The sequence below is a fragment of the Eleutherodactylus coqui genome, chromosome 5, assembly GCF_035609145.1.
Source record: "Eleutherodactylus coqui strain aEleCoq1 chromosome 5, aEleCoq1.hap1, whole genome shotgun sequence".
In the NCBI taxonomy this organism is placed as follows: domain Eukaryota; kingdom Metazoa; phylum Chordata; class Amphibia; order Anura; family Eleutherodactylidae; genus Eleutherodactylus; species Eleutherodactylus coqui.
The window spans coordinates 16,892,963-16,913,642 of NC_089841.1; the positions used below are offsets into that span (position 1 = coordinate 16,892,963).

The 20,680-nt window shown below is 42.6% G+C and overlaps 2 protein-coding genes across 2 annotated transcripts in view; both read left to right on the forward strand.

Moving 5' to 3' along the window:
- The window catches only part of LOC136628705 (zinc finger protein 665-like), an 841,644-nt gene that overhangs the window by 753,340 nt on the left and 67,624 nt on the right, over positions 1-20,680 (forward strand). The window lies entirely within an intron of this gene.
- Positions 5,939-19,594, forward strand: LOC136629028 (oocyte zinc finger protein XlCOF6-like). Its single transcript, XM_066605148.1, has 2 exons — positions 5,939-6,058; positions 17,576-19,594. Exons 1-2 carry the CDS (start codon positions 5,974-5,976, stop codon positions 19,024-19,026), a joined length of 1,536 nt encoding a protein of 511 aa, XP_066461245.1. The 5' UTR covers positions 5,939-5,973; the 3' UTR covers positions 19,027-19,594.

Sequence of the window (20,680 nt, forward strand, 5' to 3'; positions counted from 1 at the left end):
TCTTGGAGCTCTCTCTCTTACACTCCCTACCCCCCCCCCCCCCCAGAAGAGCGAGGCACGCTCTAGTAACTGACTTATCCGAGCATGCTCGCTCATCCCTAGTTCTTAACTTTTGAACCCGCTTTTGCATCATTACTAAAGCCGGGAACATGGAACTGGAGACGAGATGAGGAACAACATACTAAGAATTATGGGAACCATCCAGCATGCTGAATAGCTCAATCAGCAGAAGCATCCCCTGGAGCACGAGGTTGCAGGTTCAAGACCTGACACCAGCACACAGCTCTCTAGGATGGCATCCAGGCATCCCAGGAGTAGGCTTCCTCGGGTACCTCTGGTGAAAGTCTTGCATGAGCCTGGAGGCATGGACACCAAACGCTGCCCATATTCTTTCCATTTTATCGAGTGTTGTGCCTTTTTCCTGTGGATCTTTGAATCCAAGATCTTTTCCACGATGAACTCACATTGTCCTTGAAGTTTTACTGTAGGTGGAGGTGGTTGCTGTCTTCTGGCAAAGATGTTCTCTTGAAAAGGTTTTGACAGGGGCACACTGAAAACTGGGTGCAATTTCAGGCTTCCCGAAAGTTTAAATCTGAAAATCACTTGGTTACTCCTTGCTGTGATCAGGAAGAGTCCAGTAAATTTTTACTCAAGTTTGGGAGAGGGTATGTGAACGTTTAGGTTCTTGGTTAACCCTTTCCAATCCAATTTGTATCCTGGTTTTCCTAGGGGGCTTACTCTTTTTCTGCAATTATACAATGGCGCTATCTGCAGGCTAAAGCCAGTACTGCATGAGGTGACATGTTGGATAGGCTTCGACAGCAGAGCTGTACAGCCTTAAATCATAATGTCTGTAGACATCAGACAGTGGACTGGAAAGGGTTAATAACACCCTAAAAAGATGTCTAGTCTCCTCTTAAACTCCTCTACCGATTTTGCCATCACCACGTCCTCAGGCAGAGAGTTCCACAGTCTAACTGCTCTAACAGTAAAGAACCCCCTTCTATGTTGGTGATGAAAGCTGCTTTCCTCTAGACGTAGCGGATGCCCTCTTGTTACCGTCGCAGTCCTGGGTATAAACACATTGGAGAGATCCTTGTATTGTCCCCTCATGTATTTATACATAGTTATTTGGTCGCCTTTTAACCGTATTTTTTCCCAGGGTAAATAATCCCAATTTCCCCTTATCATCATGACAGCATGAAGCTGAAGAGTATAAAAGCACCTTTCCCCACCTGATCACTATTGTCCTCCTGTCCCTACAGGACAGCAGGTAGAAGATCTCTACGATGTTACCTGACTTCCCCAGGGAAAAAGTTACACTCCTGGGCTTTGTCAGTGTCAGTGCGGGCAGGGACCCAAGGAAGGGCCCCCCGCCTGCCGGGGCCACTTGTCTGGGAGCAATCTCCATCTTCACAGCGTGGCCTCCACAGGGGGTGGTGTCCCACCTGGGCTTTGCCGGTGTCTGTTTGGGCGGAAGCTCAAGTAAGGGCTGGCGACGACCGCCTCATGGGTCTCACCTGCGGCAGGAGCTGTTTTCTTCCTAGTCTGACACTGGACGAACATCAGACGTTTCACATAGGGACGAAGCCTCGGCCACATCCTGAGGGGGTGGCTTAGTGAAGAACTTGCAAAGATTTGAAAATGAGATACTGCAGCAGAAAGGAAAGCTCTGCATGTGTGAGAAGGGACGGGCTCCAAATCCTCCGGCGCTCTTCAGGACTCTGCTGGATCTGCCACTGGGATGTCCGCTAGAAGGAATCTGAGACCTACAAACCATAAGTAGTCCAGTGCGCCGATCAATGCACACTACCACCATGTCGCACATTATAGCATCTGCACTCCATGTCTCGCAGGACAAGGATACACAAAAAAGTCTAACCCTATGTCCAGCCTCCATCAGCAACCCCTCTGGGCGAAAATGTAGGAAGAAATACAGCATCCTCGTTCCATACAAGATGTTTGCAGGTCTTATACCCTGGCGAAAACCCATGTTTATGGTAAATGCGACCCTGAAAAACACCTAAATTCAAAGAATGGCAATGTATGGAGCATAGTCCTGTGTTATCAAAGGACTTTAAAGATAAACTCCTATTTTTGGAGAAGAATATAGCAGTCTTTGAAAATATCCCCAGAGTGGATAAATCCATCTCTAAAATATCCAAGAAGTCTGCCTTGCCTTTGAGGATGTCTCCCACTTACGGGAGCCCATGGATAATAAAGTGGATAGTGTGGTGCAGAAAGCTTGGGCTACATCCGCCCAAACAATTAAATCTAACAGCCCACAGGTGGGTGGCTCAGAATGAGAGCTACCGAATGGAGCTAAGGAGATCCCCGGTTAGATTCCTGACACAGATTGTGGCCACCACCCGAACGCCTCAACTGCCACTTACGTTGCCTTGAGTGGGAACACTTCCCCATTAAAGGGTCAGCAGAATGGTAATACTACCCTGAAAACCTACACAGGCTTAGAGAACTTGTGCAATACTAGCAGTCGCGGCCACGTCTGTGTCTAGATCGATGTCAGTATGGTGGGATCAACTCGCTAGCTAATTGACCAAAAAGCCAGAAGGGAGAAAATCTCTAATTGTCTCTTTTACAGTTGGCCACAGGGTTCCTAACAGTCGTCTGGAATCAGTCCGCTTTGGGAGCCGTACTGCGGTTTTCACAACACTGCCAGAAGAGCTGTATTGGTTAAGGCCCAGTATGGGGATAGCTCATCAAAGAGCTTACTCTGTGCCTTGCCATTCCAAGGCCACCACATATTTGGCCCGGACTTAGAAAGCAGCCAATAAAAGCCAGGGGATATGGCGGCCCCAAAAGAGACCATACAAACCCCATCCCTCATCCAGAGGATGCAAAGGGAAAACTAGACAATGGTCTTACCCCAAAGGAGGAAGGGGGAAGATTCTATCCAAAAATCCCTATAGTCCTTCCGCTCAACTAGTGGGCGGGAGGGAGACTGCCCTATTTTCATAGCGCATAAGAGAATATTACATCTAATGAATGAGCGACTAATAGTAGATGGCTAAGGGTTGACTTCTGCTCGTTACCTTCAAGGAGATTTGTGGAAATCTACCACCAATCACCCTCTGTTCAACAGACCTTATGTCTGGGATTCAGATTCTGTTGGCACTAGGGGCCGGCATTCCTCTTCCTGAACAAGACTACCAGAAAGGGTTTTATTCTCTGCTATTCTTGATAAAGAAACCCGATGGTTCTTATCGAACCACAATAAACTAAAAAGAATAAAAATTTTAAATGGTCATTAAAGCTGCCCCCCCTTGATTAACGTAGACAGTGTCATGTCCGCTATAGTTTAAAGTATGCCAATTACCACATCCCTTTGCATCCTAACTTTTGGAGATATCTGAGGTTCACATTGCAGATAGAGGGTTCGGTCCACCACTTCCAGTTGTTTGTTTGCCCTTTGGGATTTCCTCCGCCCTTTGGGTTTTTTCTAAAGTGGTTTTAGAGAGGGTGGCACATTTGCGCAGACTAGGTATAATCATTATTCCTTATCTAGATGATTTCCTTCTTATTGCAGAATCCCCACCAAGTCTGCATTCACATTTTGAATCAACACTTGCTATGCTACAAAATTGGACTGGCTTATTAACACACAGGAATACAGCCCAGAACCCGAGCGCAAAAAGTTCTGGGGGTCATGCTGGATTCCCACCTCTAGTGCTTTTCCCTGCCTCACCCCTCTCCAAAAGGCAACATGTGTTGGAAGCCTGTGTAGCCCTCTACAGGGTATCCATTAGAGAGGCCATGAGAGTCTTGAGCCTTATGGCCTCCTGCATTGGTAATTGTGCCAAGGCCCAATTCCATAGTAGAGCACTGCAATCCTTAATCATTAGACAATCTGGGACAGAACCCAGTTTTTCACTAAATCGAGTGGTCTCCATGTCACCAAAGGTCATGGATTACCTTCGTTGGTGGATGTCTGTAGATAATGTTACTAAAACTACGGAGGGGAATCAAGATCCTTCAGTAGTCATTACGACCATTGCCAGCCACTCTGGCTGGGGGGCCCACCTACACGTAAAGTATATTCAGAGGTCTTGGAGTTTTCACAAAGTAACTCAAACCTCAAATTTCAAAGAATTAAACACAGTCTGAAAATCCCTACACAACAGGTGTCGGCTCATTGGTCTAGTGGTGTAATTCGCGTTTGGGTGCAAGATGTCCCGGGTTCAGTACCCAGATGAGCCCATGCAATTAAGTGTGGTATTGGCAGCCAGTGCAGTTTAATTCAACTTGCAGATAGGTGGGAAACATGTCAACATCTTTTCAGATAACGTAACTGCTGTATCACTTATTCTAGTGATCCACCAGAAATCCTCATCTTCAGCAGGTGGCAACAGAGATACTACTCTGGGCGGAACAACTGACCCGGTCACTATCAGCTTTTCACGTAAAGGTGGCAAACTACCTCAGCAGGAGGGAAGTGGATCCCAGAGATTGGGCACTGCATCCTCAAAGGTTCAAATACTCCCCATGGAATGGGGATCCCCACAAATTGACTTATTCGCTTCCAGGGGAAACGCGAAATGTCCCCTATTTTTCTCCGGATCTGGAGGCCGGTCGAGATACGGTCTTCGGAAGGAAAGTGTTACTGGCTGTAGTCCCACCCTAAGCCCTTCCTTTTGATTTGGTATTCCTCCATGTGTATGCTGTCATGAAGACGAGGGGAAAATGGGAATTTGTCTTACCTTTAATTCCTTTTCTTAAAGTCATCATGGCAGCATACGGGCTTTCCCTCCCTGCCTGTACATGCTTCAGACCTTCCCAAGTGAGATTACCGCGTCTGTTTTCTGTTTAAAGGTGTTTGAGCACAATAAGGAACACCTTCTGGTGAAGGACGTAGTCACTATAGTTATCAGGTGGGGGGGAGGTTCTTTCATACTCTTCCGCTTCCTGTCCCAACAGGAGTCCAGGGAACAACCTCCATGTGTATGCTGTCATGATGACTTCAAGAAAGGCAATTAACAGTAGGACAAATTCTCCTGCCCATGTGCATAACCTTACATTTATCAACATTGAACTTCATTTGTCATTTTTCTACCCAAGCCCCCCCTCCCCCCATTTTACCTATCTTATATTAAAAAAATTGCAAATTTTGTAGTATTCACATCACCGCATCCAAAAAGCTGATTTATTTTACACTTTCAACAGTTAAAACAATCTTTATTGCCAGAATTGTTGTTTTTTTGGTCACGTCTGAAATACAGCGGAGTTATATATGAAAATTATCCAGACATCATAAAGGAATGTGGAGAAGAGTCATTGGGGCGGGTCCCTGCTGACCTGGTCACATTTGGTCTGCCTGTCAATATCTAACAATTAGGCATCATAACACTCCTGATAAAGGACTTACATGGTTTTATATTGGCTCATCTTCTCTCCATTCAGGTCGTACAAAGTAGGATCCTCTGATATCTTCTATATAACATTATATTCCAGATTCACCATTCAGGATGGAGGAGGACAGAAAGAAGATGGTGAAACGTATGTTAAATCTCACTGTTGAGATACTCTTCAAGCTTACTGGAGAGGTGAGAGATTCTGATGATGTCACATTACGTCATTCTTATCTATGGTAATGACAGATGATGTCACTGGAGAGGGGAGAGATTTTGGAAATGTCTGTAGTGATATTTATTAATGTTTCCCATAAACAGAATTACACAGTAGTGAAGAAGACCTCTAGTGATGGCTGTCAGGCCCCTGTGTGTGATGGACAGAGAAGACCCTTGAACCCACCTCACCCCCTGAGACACGAGGACATCAATATACAGAAGATTCTAGAACTCACCAACAAGATGATTGAGCTGCTGACTGGAGAGGTGATGCTGCAGGGAATGCTGGGACATTATACAGTAACAGCACTGGAGGCTTCTGGGTGATGACTGTATATTGTGTTGTCAGGTTCCTATAAGGTGTCAGGATGTCGCTGTCTATTTCTCCATGGAGGAGTGGGAGTATTTAGAAGGACACAAGGATCTGTACAAGGAGGCCATGATGGAGACCCGCCAGCCGCTCCCATCACCAGGTAATAGACAGGACTAAATGTTCATGCACATCTTGCTGATACACTATTTATATATCTTGTGATCTTATATGTCTTACATGCTGATATTTTTCTTAATCTCTTTGATGTCTTTTTTTTCCAAATCAACTTTTTATTGAATATTTTCTGTTATTATTGACAAAATGTAGAGAACCAACGTTATTTGAAAATTGATCAACTCTCAGTATTACTGACACCATATGAGAGGTATGGCCTCCGGCGAGGGTCCTCTTCTCAACAGCTCTCGGTTATCATTAATTAAACAGAGAATATATTACTAGAAAAGACCAATTCCCGGCCACTTGTGTTAATGTCCAGCAGGTATAATCAGTAAACAGTAATTAAACAAATCTTGAGGCTGTAATATTAGTGAAAGAGTTGAAGCCAATGATTCCACATAAGATGATATTTATGAAAGTTATCATTATCTTTAGCAAGTCGCCTCTCATAGGAGTTCTGTTCAGAAATTAGGATTGTTGGCTCATTGATCGTGGGGGGATGGGGTGGCGGGAGATTTCCGTTTCCTAGTTATTAGAAGCTTGGTAGACAGGAGAATACAACAAATGAATCTTCTAGATCATTTTGGTTTAAGTATTTGGTTCAGTCTTGAGATCCGGTTTATAAGGTTAGATACATCTTTCCACAAGGGATGAAGGAGTGGGCAGCTCCAGAGAATGTGGTATAATGAGGCCAGTTGCCCACAGATTCTCCACCAGAGGCCGCTGGACCCGGGAAAGCATTTGGCAATCTTTTCAGGAGTGTAGTACCACTCCATAGTTCATAGTTCACTTCTAAGGGATCTGTCCATAGGGTCGATTTGTTGTCCCATTCAAAAGAAGATATCCACTGATTTGGTGAAAACTTTATTCCCAGGTCTCTTTCCCGACTCCAGAGATGTACTTTTTTGAAACGCCCATTTTTTCCAGAGAAAATGTCATAAAATGTTTTTACGAATGACTTGAAGGGGAGAAAGTTGTTAGATAGTAAGGTATGAATTTCATGGGGCATCCAGGTCTCATGTAAGGATGTAAGGCATAGACACTCAGAAAAGAACTGATTTGGTTATATTGGTGTAAGTATTTATGAGGGACCCCAAATTCCTTCCTCAGACCAGCAAAAAATTATTTAATCTGTTCTGCTCTGTAAAGGTCTTATATTCGGTTTACATCTTTTTTTAAACCCAGTTTTTAACATGAAAGTTGGATATGAAATATTCTGTGATCACCAGGGGAAGTTTTGTTGAGATTTTCTTTGTGGTAGGTCTCAATTTTGGGTAAGCAGGATCCAGGATTGAATAGAAGCTTGCATGAGAAGGGACATTGTCTGGATGTTAATGGAGGGAAGTGGTTTTGGAGTGGTCTCTTTTAAGATGGAAGCTAATCTGGAAGAAATAAGAGGTCTACTTTCATTAGCCTGAGTTTCTATATGGGGCCAGCTGGAGTTATAGGAGTTGGTGACCCAGGATCGCTTGTGATTGATAATGGTGGACTGACATTAAGACCAAAGATTAGGGACTCCAACTCCTCCTATCTTCTATTAAGGAATAGTATAGATGAAGCGAGTCTTGGTTTCTTTCCCTTCCAGGTGAAATCAATCATCTGCCTTTGGAAGTTTGCTATGATTGAGTAGGGGACTGGGATTATGAGAGTATGGAAATAATAGGGAATTTTTGGTAGGATAAGCATCTTATCAATAACTAATCTTCTTAGCCATGCTAATCCCTTTTTTAATTTAATCAATTTCTCCCCGATGGGAGGTGAGTAGATGGAGAAAGTTAGTGGGGATAAGATTGGACAGGGAATAGTGGATTTTAATGCTACGGGGGAATATTACCTAGTTGCCATTGAAAAGGGTATTCTGTTTGGATGGAACGTTTTAAGGCATTATTAATGGGAAGGGCCAGAATGTGAGATTTGTTAGGGTTTAGTTTATAATATGAAGCCCGACTGATTTGAAGAATAATATTTTGTAGCACTCTTAATGAGGTCGGTGGATTTGATGCGGTCAACAGAACGTCATCTGCGAACAGACCAATTTGTGTTGCCACAATCCTGCGTAAATACCTCTGATAGCGTCAGTCATACTAGCTCAGCAAGAGGTCCCATAACGAAAGTAAACAGTAACGGGGATAACGGCCACCCTTGATGCGTTCCATTAGTAATTTGGAATGAATTTGAAAGCACACCATCTATAAGAACTCTAGCAGATGGAAGCCATATAGGGCCTGAATTGCTGTTACAATGTTTCCTTTGAAGCCAAATTTACCTGTCCTATGCAAATCTCCAGTCATACAGAATCTAAAATGGCAGCTTACAATAAGTTAGTGGATATAAACAATGCCCTAGACGGGGAGGTAGGAGCACTGAAATTGAATGTGGCAGATTTGGAAGATCAGTCTCACCAACAGCGTGCAATTTTGCATCATACCCGTAATTGATCTGTAAATTGGCAGAATGCACCAAATACCAAAACCTAAATCTCTGCCTGCATCAACTCCAGGTGATGTTATCGCCGTTTACATTTCTATCATTTTAAGGATAAACTGATGTTAGTGGCTAGGAATATACACCATCTCCCAGACACATTTAAAGATCTTTCCAAGTTTACTGATCTACCTGCAGACACTCTGCCAAAACGTCACAAATTAGCTAAGCCACAAAATTCTGTGTGCCAACAATATCCCGTACAAATGGGGGTTTCCTGTGGAATTAGTAGCAACAAGAGAGGGGAAGAAACTAGTTTTTGACTGTCCTGCTTAGCTGACAGAACTTCTCCAGGACTGAGGACTCACTACTGCTCCAAATTCACCTAGAGAAAAGCAAGCTGTGAGCCTGGAAGATGAATGGGTGACAAAATTAACCCCTTAACCCCTTGAGTGGCACGCCCGGAAAAGTTCCGGGACGAGCTCCACTGCTCATAGCAACATAGCCCGGAAGATTTCCGGGCTATGTATCACTATGGGAGCTGCAGAGCACAATGCCACAAGCTGTGACAGTGTGCTCTGCCTGCACAGACCCACAGAGAGCAGTGCAAGGGCTTTGAAAAACCAGCAGAAGATATTGCCGGCATATGGGCAATGTCCTGCTTTGTTTACAGGTTGCCATAGAGACCATCGGCTTGTCAGAAGCAAGCCGATGGTCTCTGTGGCAGGGAGAGCTTGGTGCTTGGCTGTCAGAGGACAGCTAGGTACTAGCTCTTACAGCAGAGATCAGAGAAAACCTCCGATCTCTGCTGTGTTAACCCTTTACATGCTGCAGTCTATGTGACTGCAGCATGTAAAGGGCTGTCACCATCGGATCCCTGGAATGTGATCAGGGGTCCTGATGGGTCCCTGTGGAAGTCCCCTAAAGGGACAAAAAAAAATAAAAAAATTTAAAAAAAAAAAAGTTAAAAAATTATTAAAAAAATAAAAAAAACACTTGTCTCCCTTTACTTTGTAAAAAAATCAAAAATACAATCACACATGTGGTATCCATGTGCGTCGTAATGACCCAGAGAAGGAAGTTAATACATTATTTAACCCCTTAATGACATGGCCCCTTTTTTCTTTTTTCCCCATTTCTTTTTTTCCTCCCCCCTGTTTAAAAAATCACAACTTGTCCCGCAAAAAACAAGCCCTTATATGGCCATGTCAATGGAAAAATGAAAAAGTTATGGCTCTTGAGACGCAACTGCAAAATTAGTTGAAATTCAATGATTAGACCATTTTAAAAAACCTGCCCTGGTGGGCACGACAGGGTGGTAGGAAACCTGCCACTCAAGGGGTTAAAGATGTAAATGATATGTTAGTGGCCATACACCGTCTACCATTTATGTGGGTTGGAGGGCTTGTATCACTATTTCTTACTGAATAACCTAATTTATGGTGGTGAAATTTTATTCCTCTTTTTTAATCTTCCCTCTGAGTATCCTCACCAGGATGCCTTACATGCTGCGGGCATTGCAGCCCAGGCGTGGCATACACACACATTTTAGTTAGATGTTCTTAACTTGTAAACACCCCCCCCCCCTTGCATCATCACTAAAGGCTCGCTGCATACTCAAACATATGTGGAGAAGTGGAGAACTAAGCATCATCCTAAACCTGCAGGGACAGCTAAAATCAATCTACACACTGGTAGGACCTTTGTGCCTTGACCCTATCGGGAAATGGGGGTGTGAGAGGGGCGTTCCACCTGTCAAACCACTAGCTTCCGGTGGCGTCAAGATACATTAATACCTACTGTGTGTGCACCCCTGGCAGTACACTGCATAAAAACTCCTAACAGTGGTCAGAATACAGCCGGGATGCTTGAAAAAAAAAAAAAAAAGCACCCTACTGGTCCCAGCGAGCCAAAATGCTGATGCACACAATGAGAGGAGTAGTCTTAATAAGGACTGTTGGGTTCTTGTAGTCAGGATCCCTGCCTAACCGCAAACTAATCCCTACCCTAATGCTTTTCCTATCGCCCCAGATCTATCCCTAACCACGTCCAGCATGCGTCTGAGGCGAGCCGCGGGTGGGACCAGTTTAAGTACTCGGCGGTCACCTGATCCAGCCAGCCACTCGCTGCTATAGAAGTGCAGAGGGTTGGCACGTCACATCAGGAAGTGGTAAAGCCTTCTCTGCATGTTTAGTGGCTACAAAATTGTGCTAAACATGCGGGGAGGAGAAATGAAATTTACTCAAGCACCGCGTGATGCTCGACTCGAGTAGCGAGCATCTTGATTAGTCTAATACTTGATCGAGCATCAAGCTCAGACAAGTGTGCTCGCTCATCTCTAATGATTACTTAACACGGACATAACATATATTCAAAGATTTTAAGCACAAGGTTGGCAGATATTTTACCTACTCTGTAAAAAGTGTAAAAAGAAGATAAAAATGTAAAAAAAACGCTTTTTTTTTGTGCTTTTTCCCATATTGGCATAATTTTTTTTTTTTTCTAAATTTAAATCCCACATATTTGGTATCGCCGTATCCATAACGACGCGTACAATAAATTAAAGATGCTTTTACCCTGCACGGCAGAACGCGTTAAAAAAACTCCCTTTTCATGGAAAAATAAAAAAGTTATAGAACTTTGAATGCAGCGATTATAGAAAAAATAATAATTTCTAAAAAAAAAAGGGGTTTTATCATGGAAAATTGGAAAAACCTGAAAAAATAAATATAAGAATTTTGGTACCACTGTAATCTAACCGACCCCCAGAAAAAATTTATTGTGCTGTAAAAAAAAAAAAAAAGCAAAAAACAATCTATGGCAGAATTGATGCCCTTATACGGATGCATTGATGAAAAAATTAAAAAGTTATAGCTAAAAAATGGAGATGAAAATCTGTCAAAAATCATTGCGTCCCTATGCCCAAAATGGCCCGTGTCCTTAAAGGGTTAACCATTAGTTTATCAGATATTGTTTCTCTTGAGGAATATGAATTTCATGACCATCTTTGAAGGCTCGGATATTGTGTGTCTTCTTACCAATTTTTCTGGAGATGCATTATCGAGCAGCAATTTCACCACCGAACACACATCTTTCATCTATGGTGGCATATGACTGATTGATGTTGTCTGCCTCGAGTGTTTACTGGTTGGGCACTAACGGTTCAGCGGTTGTTTCTATATCAACACCCTAGGCTGATTAATTTTTTTATTGTTTTATGTAAGAGTGTAATATATAAGGAGTGTAATATATAGAATGGCCTGCAGAGATGGATAGACAGGCATTCTGAAACTTGAGATTAGAGAAATCACCTAAGGAGTGTGGCAGGAACTAAATAAAAGCTCAGTTCCTGTGAAGAAGTTACAGCTTAGAAAAGTAGGAAGGGCTGCTAGCCTGGTGGTCTAAGGTAGACCGGCAAAGACGCAAGTCTGACAGGGAGGATGACTCTAGACTCATACCCTGGTGGGATGCAAATGGACTATGATATGCTGTATTTACCTTTGTTGTGATGTGTGAATAAATGCTGGCAGGCACCATAGTTAAAAGAGCTGAAACTCTCCTGAGCAGTTTTTGTAGGCGTGTTGCTCATTTCTGGACAAAGAGGTCACACACTGAACATGAGTCAACTGTGTGATGCAGCAGCAAAAAATCAAAACACAATTCTGGGATGTATTAAGAGAAGCATAAAGTCTAGATCACGTGAGGTCATTATTCCCCTCTACTCTTCCTTAGTCAGACCTCGCCTAGAATACTGGGTCCAGTTCTGGGCACTCAGATTTTGAAAAGAACATAGACAAACTGGAGCAAGTTCAGAGAAGAGTTACCAAGATGGTGAGAGGTCTGAAAATCATGTCCTATGGGGAACGGTTAAAGGATCTGGGAATGTTTAGCAGAAGAGAAGGCTGAGAGGAGAGTTAATAGCCATCTACAAATATCTGAAGGGCTGTCACACTGCAGAGGGATCAGCCTTATTCTCATCTTCACAAGGAAAGACTAGAAGCAATGGGATGAAACTGAAAGGGAGGAGACACAGGTTAGATATTAGAAAAAATGTTTTGACAGTGGGAGTGATCAATTAATGGAACAAGTTGCCACAGGAAGTGGTGAGTTCTACTTTAATGGAAATCTTCAAACAGAGGTTGGACAGACATCTGTCTGGGATGATTTAGTGAATTCTGCATTGTGCGGGGGGTTTGGACTACATGATCCTGGAGGTCCCTTCCAACTCTACCATTCTATGATTATGGAAAGATTGTTTCCAAACACTATACATGCCAATGTTTCATTATGGCTAATACCGCTGGGAGTTTCTGTACCTAAATGTTCTTATTTTGCCATTTTTCCCTAAAAATAAGACCTACCCTGATAAAAAAAAAAAACACTACCCTGATTTTCAGATGAGAGGGGGGGGGGGACTTAAAATATAACCCTCCCCCGCCCCCCCAAAAGAAGCCCTAGCTACAGTAGATAAGACAAAAAGCAATACTCACCTAGCCGACGGGGTTTGGATCCCTCACGCTGGTCTCTGGAGCTGCGAGAGGCTGCAGTGTAATCCTCAGCGTTGGCAGAGCACTCTCTTTCTGGTAAAGGGGCCTTGAATACCCCGCCTCCAGCAAGCGAGTGCTGTGATTGGTTGAGCCGCAGCATTCGTGATCCAATGAGAGACGGCGCACAGCCAGGCTTTGATTGTCGCAGCAAAGGCGTTGATTATAAAATTTTGGAAAATCTCTAGGCTTCCTATAATGGCTGAGCTTTTAGAACCTAGCCTAATTTAACCCCTTTATTTATCCATCGACGTAGCTGTGTCAAGGGGTTTTTTTTTGCAGACGAGTTGTATTTTTCCATGGTGTTATTTGATGTGCTGTAGTTAATGTTCCATATAATGTACTGAAAAGTTTTTTAAAAGTTTAAGTGGAAAGGAATGAAAAAAATGAAATTCCCCATCTTTCAGTGCATCTTGTTTCTACGACGCACAAACATGACATGATAACCGTATTCTGTGGGTCAGTGTGATTACTACGATACCAAACTTATAGAGTTGTTTTTTACTACTTGTATTTTTTTCAAAGATATTCCATATTTTAAATTATTTTCTGCCTCCAACTTCTTCCCGCAATAGCTTTTTGATTTTACCATCGACATAGTTGTGCGAGGGCACATTTTTTGCGGAACGTCCTGTAGTTTGCGCTACCATTTTGGAATACATACGACTTTTGGATCGCGTTCTATTGGATTTTTTTCTTGGAGACAGGTTGACCAAAATCGTGTATTTCTGGCATTTTTCTCTGATGATGTTCATTGTGCAGGGTTAATAATGTGTTACTTTGATAGATCAGACTTCTAAGGACGCAGTGATACCAAATATGCATTTTGTTTTATGATTTAGAAGCTTTTATTATAAATATGGCAAAAATGAAGGGGGGGGGGGGTTAAACTTTGATTACCCTTTTTTCTTTTAATAATTAGTAAAACTTTATTGATCTTATTTTTGCTTTTTTAGTTGGTACCCAGAGTGGACAATAACTTGCGATGCTTTGATCGCTCCTGCAGTATGATGTAACGCTGTAGCATTACATCATACTGCTATCACGCAGGCAATCTATCAAGGCACCCCACAGGCATGATAGGCATTCTTCCATAACAGCCCTGGGGCCTTTCAGAAGAACCCTGGCTGCCATGACACCCACACGGCTTCCTGTGATCTCATTGTGGGGGGTTAAACAGACCGTACATTGTTAGGTAAAACTAACAGCAGCATTTAAAGGGTTAACAGCGAGATCTCCCTGTTAGTGACAGCTGATAATCTGGAGGAGAAGAAAGGAGGGGTATTTAACCCTTCCTGCCTTTTGCTTCCCCAAATACACAGTGCTCAATGAAGACTGTGTACTGAAAGTGAAAGTACTGTGTAACTTTCACTACAGGAGCCCGGGGGGTCATGTGACCGCCGGGGTTCCCTGCTACAGCAGAGCTGGAGGGTCATACTAGACCCTGGTCAGCTCTGCCAGTGACTAATGTCACTGCAGGGGTTGCTTTTCCTTGTAACTGGGGCTCCTATGGATGCCCCAGCTACAGTGGGAAAGTGTCAAATAAAAAAATGAATGTTTCCCAGAAGTCTTGCATGACGTCAGGGGGACACAGATAGTAAAAAGTATGATTACATACATTAGTAAAACAAAATTGGAGAATAAAACAACAATATATACATAAGAAAGAAAATAACACAAAGCCGACGCCAACAAAAACCGTCGCCGTATGCGCCCTGCAAACCAAAACCATACATACTATATATCAAAACATCCAAAACAAATAAAGGAACCCATTCCCATACTTTATTTCTATACTTTATTTTAGCATAAATATAATAAAAAAAACTAACTATAAGGGTTAAAAAAACTTTTTTTTTTTAGCAATGTACCCAATAAAACTAAAAAATGGGGGGGGGGGGGGGAGTCAGTGAAAAAGATATTTTAAAAATCACCCTATATGTCATGGGGGAAAAAACCCCAGTAAAAATAATTTTGGTAGCTACAGGAAACAAAATAGGGCAGTAAAACCGCCACATGGATAAAATCCATGTCTGGTCCTCAAAGTGACACCTTCCTCACTTTGACACCGAAACGCGTTGCCTTTTATTGATTCCACAATCGGCGGATCAAAAATAAACCTTGGATTTTACCCCGTACACCGGTGTGTACTTTCGTCAGTGATTGGAGTCAGCACTTCAAGGAGGGGGCTTCTGTAATACACCCCCCCCCCCCCCTCCTGTCCAGTAAGTGTCTTTCTTATACCATTATTTACCTATATGCCTATGGCTAAGGATAAAGAGTACCTACATATATAACACAAGTACCACGTAGCGCGGTGACATATATTTTTTCTAACATTATTGTGTTATATATTTCTAGAGGAAAGAAAGTTTCTAAGCCAACATAGAAAGGGGGGTTCTTTACTGTAAGAGCGGTGAGACTATAGAACTCTCTGGCTGAGGGCGTGGTGATGGCAAATTTGATAAAAGAGTTCAAGAGGGGCCTGGATGCCTTTCTTGAGCGATAAAATATTATATATTATAATGACTATTAACTTCAGAAGCGTCGGTGGTCCAGGGATTGTTCAGATTGCTAGATTGGAGTCAGGAAGGAATTTTTTTTACCTTAAATGGGGAAAATTGGCTTCTACCTCATTGTTTTTTTTCCCTTCCTCTGGATCAACATTGGGGGTGAATAGGCTGAACTGGATGGGCATAGGTCTTTTTTCGGCCTTACATATTATGTTACCTATGCAGGTTGGAGGGTACATTAGCAAGGATGCGTGGGAACTAAGCAAAATATACTGTTAATTGGGGGTAGTGGCTAAAGTCATAACTCTAGTCTTCTACCGTGTGTTAACATTACATAAGCTCATTGAGTTTTTAGATAGAACCTTACTGGAGGGCGTCCATATTTGTAAGCCATCTGTTATCCTGGTATGTTTATTGTTTTTTATCTATTTAAAACAGGAAGAAATTGAGCTCTTAGATGTATAGTTGTTTATTAGCTACAATTATGTTTTGATGAGACTTCAAGTATCATTATTTTTTAATTGTGACAGGCAAATTACTCGAGCGAGTATCGCCATTTTTGAGTACATGCCCGCTCGTCTCAAAAGATCCAGAGGGGAGCAGGGAGGAACGGAGGGGAGATCTCTCTCTCTCTTTCTCCCCGCCGCTTCCCCCTGCTCACTCCCACAACTCACCGCTCACCCCCGCCGGCTCCCGAATCTTTTAAGACAAGCGGGCATGTACTCGAAAATGCCAATACTCGCTCAAGTAATTTGCCTTAGTCTGCTCGCTCATCTCTAATAACAATCCTTTCCTGTTCAATAACATTTTTAGGAAAAAAATATATATTAGTGACATCATATCTATACCTTTAAGTAACACAGTCACCATATTATGTTCCCTTACCAGCTCTGCACTGTAATCACTATCACTGAATACTTACCTCTTGTGACCACAGGTGGTATCTTCTCTGCTTGGTGCTCCCCATCTTCATCTGGGTGCAGACCGCAATGATGACTTCCTCCAGTCATCACTTGTCTCTTTCCACACTCCCATCCTGCCAATAACCAAATACCCTCTCTCAGTGCCCCCTCTGTGGCCCTACACTGAAATCAAATCTTGTTAGCCATCAGGAAATTGATACAGAAAGTGATTTATCCATAAGTCAGCTCTAACTCCACATCAAGAATCTCACAGAGGAAAGGATTTCCATGTTCAAAAACGTCTTAATCATCAAAGAACTCCTACAGGGAAATAACCAATTTTTAAATATAATAAAGGGTCATACAGCATTCTCCTGCAACGTAAATGAGCTCTCTGCTGACTGAGATACGAGGGGTTAATGTAGCATCAGACTGTGCAGTTATCCAACTACATTACACCTGTGTTCATAAGCGGTGGATCTGCTCTGGATTTTCTGCACTAAAATTGGCACCATGTTGCCCCGGTCTACAGCAGATATCACCCTTTCATATGCATACAGTGTTTACTCCAACCCCTGAAACTTATAGTGCCCACTCTGTGTATGCCCCACCACCGAAAGTCTTCACAAGCCGAACAAGTCTCTTTGTCACTCATAGCCTTCCTGGTCCAAATTATGCTTTCCTCAGTGCAGAAGCTGATTCCTCCTGTCTATCCTACTCTCCGTAAAGTACTACCAGATAGAGCTTAGAGTTAGACTTTGCACCGAGAAGAGCAGCATCCAGAAGGGCCGGACTACTAGGGACAAAGAGACTTGTGTATCTTGTACAGACTTTTAAAGAGGACCTGATGAGTCAGCCATGGAACAGGGGGCCTGCCCATTTGGCCTTGAGTGCCATAGCAGTCAAGTGGTCTGCCTACATTGGAGCCTTACCACTGCTGGTGGCCTAACATCAGCAGCTACCGATTGTGATCTGTTCTTGGTTACTAATTACATTTTGCTACAAGGCTTGTAATTTGTTTGGACATATGTATATTGTAATGTTATAAAATAGCAATATATATTTTTTAAGGTTCATATTATTCAAAAAATAGTAAAATAAGTTTTATTCTTGGCAGATGACGGTACCGGGAGCTCAGAGAGACGTCTGAGATCTGCAGATTGTAAAGCAGAAGATTGTGGTATCACACAAGACACATATGAAGAGCCTGCCGTTATCCCAGATATCCCCTCAGCCCTTCACAGCAAAGATCAGTCATCTGATTTTATTATACAGGTCCCATCTTCTGATTCATCACTGACTGATAAGCAGAAGAAAAGTCATAGAAGGGGAAAACGTCACACAAGGAAGAAGACATATTCATGTTCAGAATGTGGGAAATGTTTTACCAAGAAAGTACATCTTGTTACACATCAGAGAAGTCACACAGGGGAGAAGCCATTTTCTTGTTCTGAATGTGGGAGATGTTTTACAATGAAACCAACTCTTGTCGCACATCAGAGAATTCACACAGGAGAGAAGCCTTTTACTTGTTCTGAATGTGGGAAAAGTTTTACAGTGAAATCAACTCTTGTTAAACATCAGAGAATTCACACGGGAGAGAAGAAATTTTCTTGTTCTGAATGTGGGAAATGTTTTACACAGAGAGCACATCTTGTTATACATCAGAGAATTCACACAGGGGAGAAGCCATTTACTTGTTTAGAATGTGGGAAATTTTTTACACAGAAATCACGTCTTGTTATACATCAGGGAATTCACGCAGGGGAGATTCCATTTTCTTGTTCAGAATGTGGGAAATGTTTTACACAGAAATCAGCTCTTGTTAAACATCAGAGAAGTCACACTGGTGAGAATACATTTACTTGTTCAGAATGTGGGAAATGGTTTGCAGTAAAATCATCTCTTGCTAAACATGAGAGAATTCACACAGGAGAGAAGCCATTTTCTTGTTCAGAATGCGGGAAATGTTTTACATTGAAATCATATCTAATTATACATCAGAGAATGCATACAGGGGAGAAGACATGTTCCTGTTCTGAATGTGGGAAATGTTTTGCACAGAAAACACATCTGATTAGACATCGGAGAAGTCACACAGGGGAGAAGCCATATCCTTGTTCTGTATGTGGGAAACGTTTTACAACGAACTCAATTCTTGTTAAACATCAGAGAAGTCACACAGGAGAGAAGCCTTTTGCTTGTCCAGAATGTGGGAAATGTTTTGCATCAAAACCATATCTTGCTAGACATCAGATAATTCACATAGGGGTGAAGTCGTTTTCTTGTTCAGAATGTGAGAAATGTTTTACAACGAAACCGTTGCTTGTTAAGCATCAGAGAACTCACACAGGGGAGAAGCCTTTTACTTGTTCAGAATGTGGGAAATGTTTTACAACAAAGGGATCGCTTGTTAAACATCAGAAAATTCACAGAGAAGAGAAGCCTGTAACTAGTCAGAATGTGGGAAATGTGTTACCCGTACAACAAATCCTGGTACACGTCACAGACGTCGCACAGGGGAGAAGCGGGTTCTTTATTCTAAATGTGGGAAATATTTCACAATGAAATCAAATCTTGTTAGCCATCAGGAAATTCGTACAGAAAGTGATTTATCCATAAGTCAGCTCTAACTCCACATCAAGGATCTCACAGAGGAAAACATTTTCATGTTCAAAAACTTCTTGAACATCAAAGAATTCATACAGGGAAATAACCAATTTTTAAATATAATAAAGGATCATACAGCATTCTCCTGCAACATAAATGAGCTCTCTATCGACTGAGATACGAGGGGTTAATGTAGCATCAGACTGTGCAGTTATCCAACTACTACTACTAAAATCGGCCCCATGTTGCCCCGGTCTACAGCAGACATCACCCTTTCTGTACCATTGGGCACATTTGCTATCCATTTTTTTAATTCTCTGCAGAGAATTCCCAATAAATCTGCCACCTGTGAACAGTCCTGGGTGGAGTCTTGGGTGGAGATTGCATGGCTGGGGCCTCTTTCTTCATTTAGAAGAGTCTTTTCTGTACTTGTAGAGCACAAACTGTGCCACCAGCACTGCTGAACTCCTAAAGCTCCATTTGCCTAAAATGTAATGTTTATGATATATTTAAATGTCCTTGTTAAAGGGGTTGTCTCGCGAAAGCAAGTGGGGTTAAGCACTTCTGTATGGCCATATTAATGCACTTTGTAATATACATCGTGCATTAAATATGAGCCATACAGAAGTTATTCACTTACCTGCTCCGTTGCTAGCGTCCCCGTTGCCATGGCTCCGTGTAACTTCGGTGTCTTCTTGCTTTTTTAGACGCGCTTGCGCAGATCTAGCTTCTCCATTCGGCTTGGCTCGGCATCACCGGCATTTTGGCTCCGCCCCCCTTGTACGCATCATCGCGAAGCTCCGCCCCCGTCACATGTGCCGATTCCAGCCTCTGATTGGCTGGAATCGGCACGTGACGGGGGCGGAGCTTCGTGATGCGTACAAGGGGGCGGAGCCAAAATGCCGGTGATGCCGAGCCAAGCCGAATGGAGAAGCTAGATCTGCGCAAGCGCGTCTAAAAAAGCAAGAAGACACCGAAGTTAGACGGAGCCATGGCATCGGGGACGCCAGCAACGGAGCAGGTAAGTGAATAACTTCTGTATGGCTCATATTTAATGCACGATGTATATTACAAAGTGCATTAATATGGCCATACAGAAGTGCTTAACCCCACTTGCTTTCGCGAGACAACCCCTTTAATTACCAACCAGTTGTGATAAAAACACATGATGGCAGCAAGGAAAAAAATATATAATGGGTAGGATTAATGGGATTAATTATGTAAAGTAGGTAGCGATCCAGATGAGTAAAAAAACTAGAACTTTGGCCTTGCTATCCTCAATGAAAGATCTAGAGATGCTGCTCCACTGCCTATGAGGAAATAAAAATAAAAAAAGCTTTACCCAATAAGATGTTTCACTGGTTCCAGCTTCATCGGGATGGGGCAAGTGAGATCAGGGACGCCTGAGAAGTTCTTTTATAAATGCATGAAAAATTGGTATGCACCATATCTACGAAACTACTTGTTCATCCTCCTTCACTTGTTTTTTTTTTCTTACCCAATTAATTAAAGTGGGTCCTTAAATTCTGGGGGATCAGCCAATTGCAATAAGGTCCTCTTAGGGGCAATATTGAGAGGAAACTCCTGCATATAATCCATATAAAGATTGACT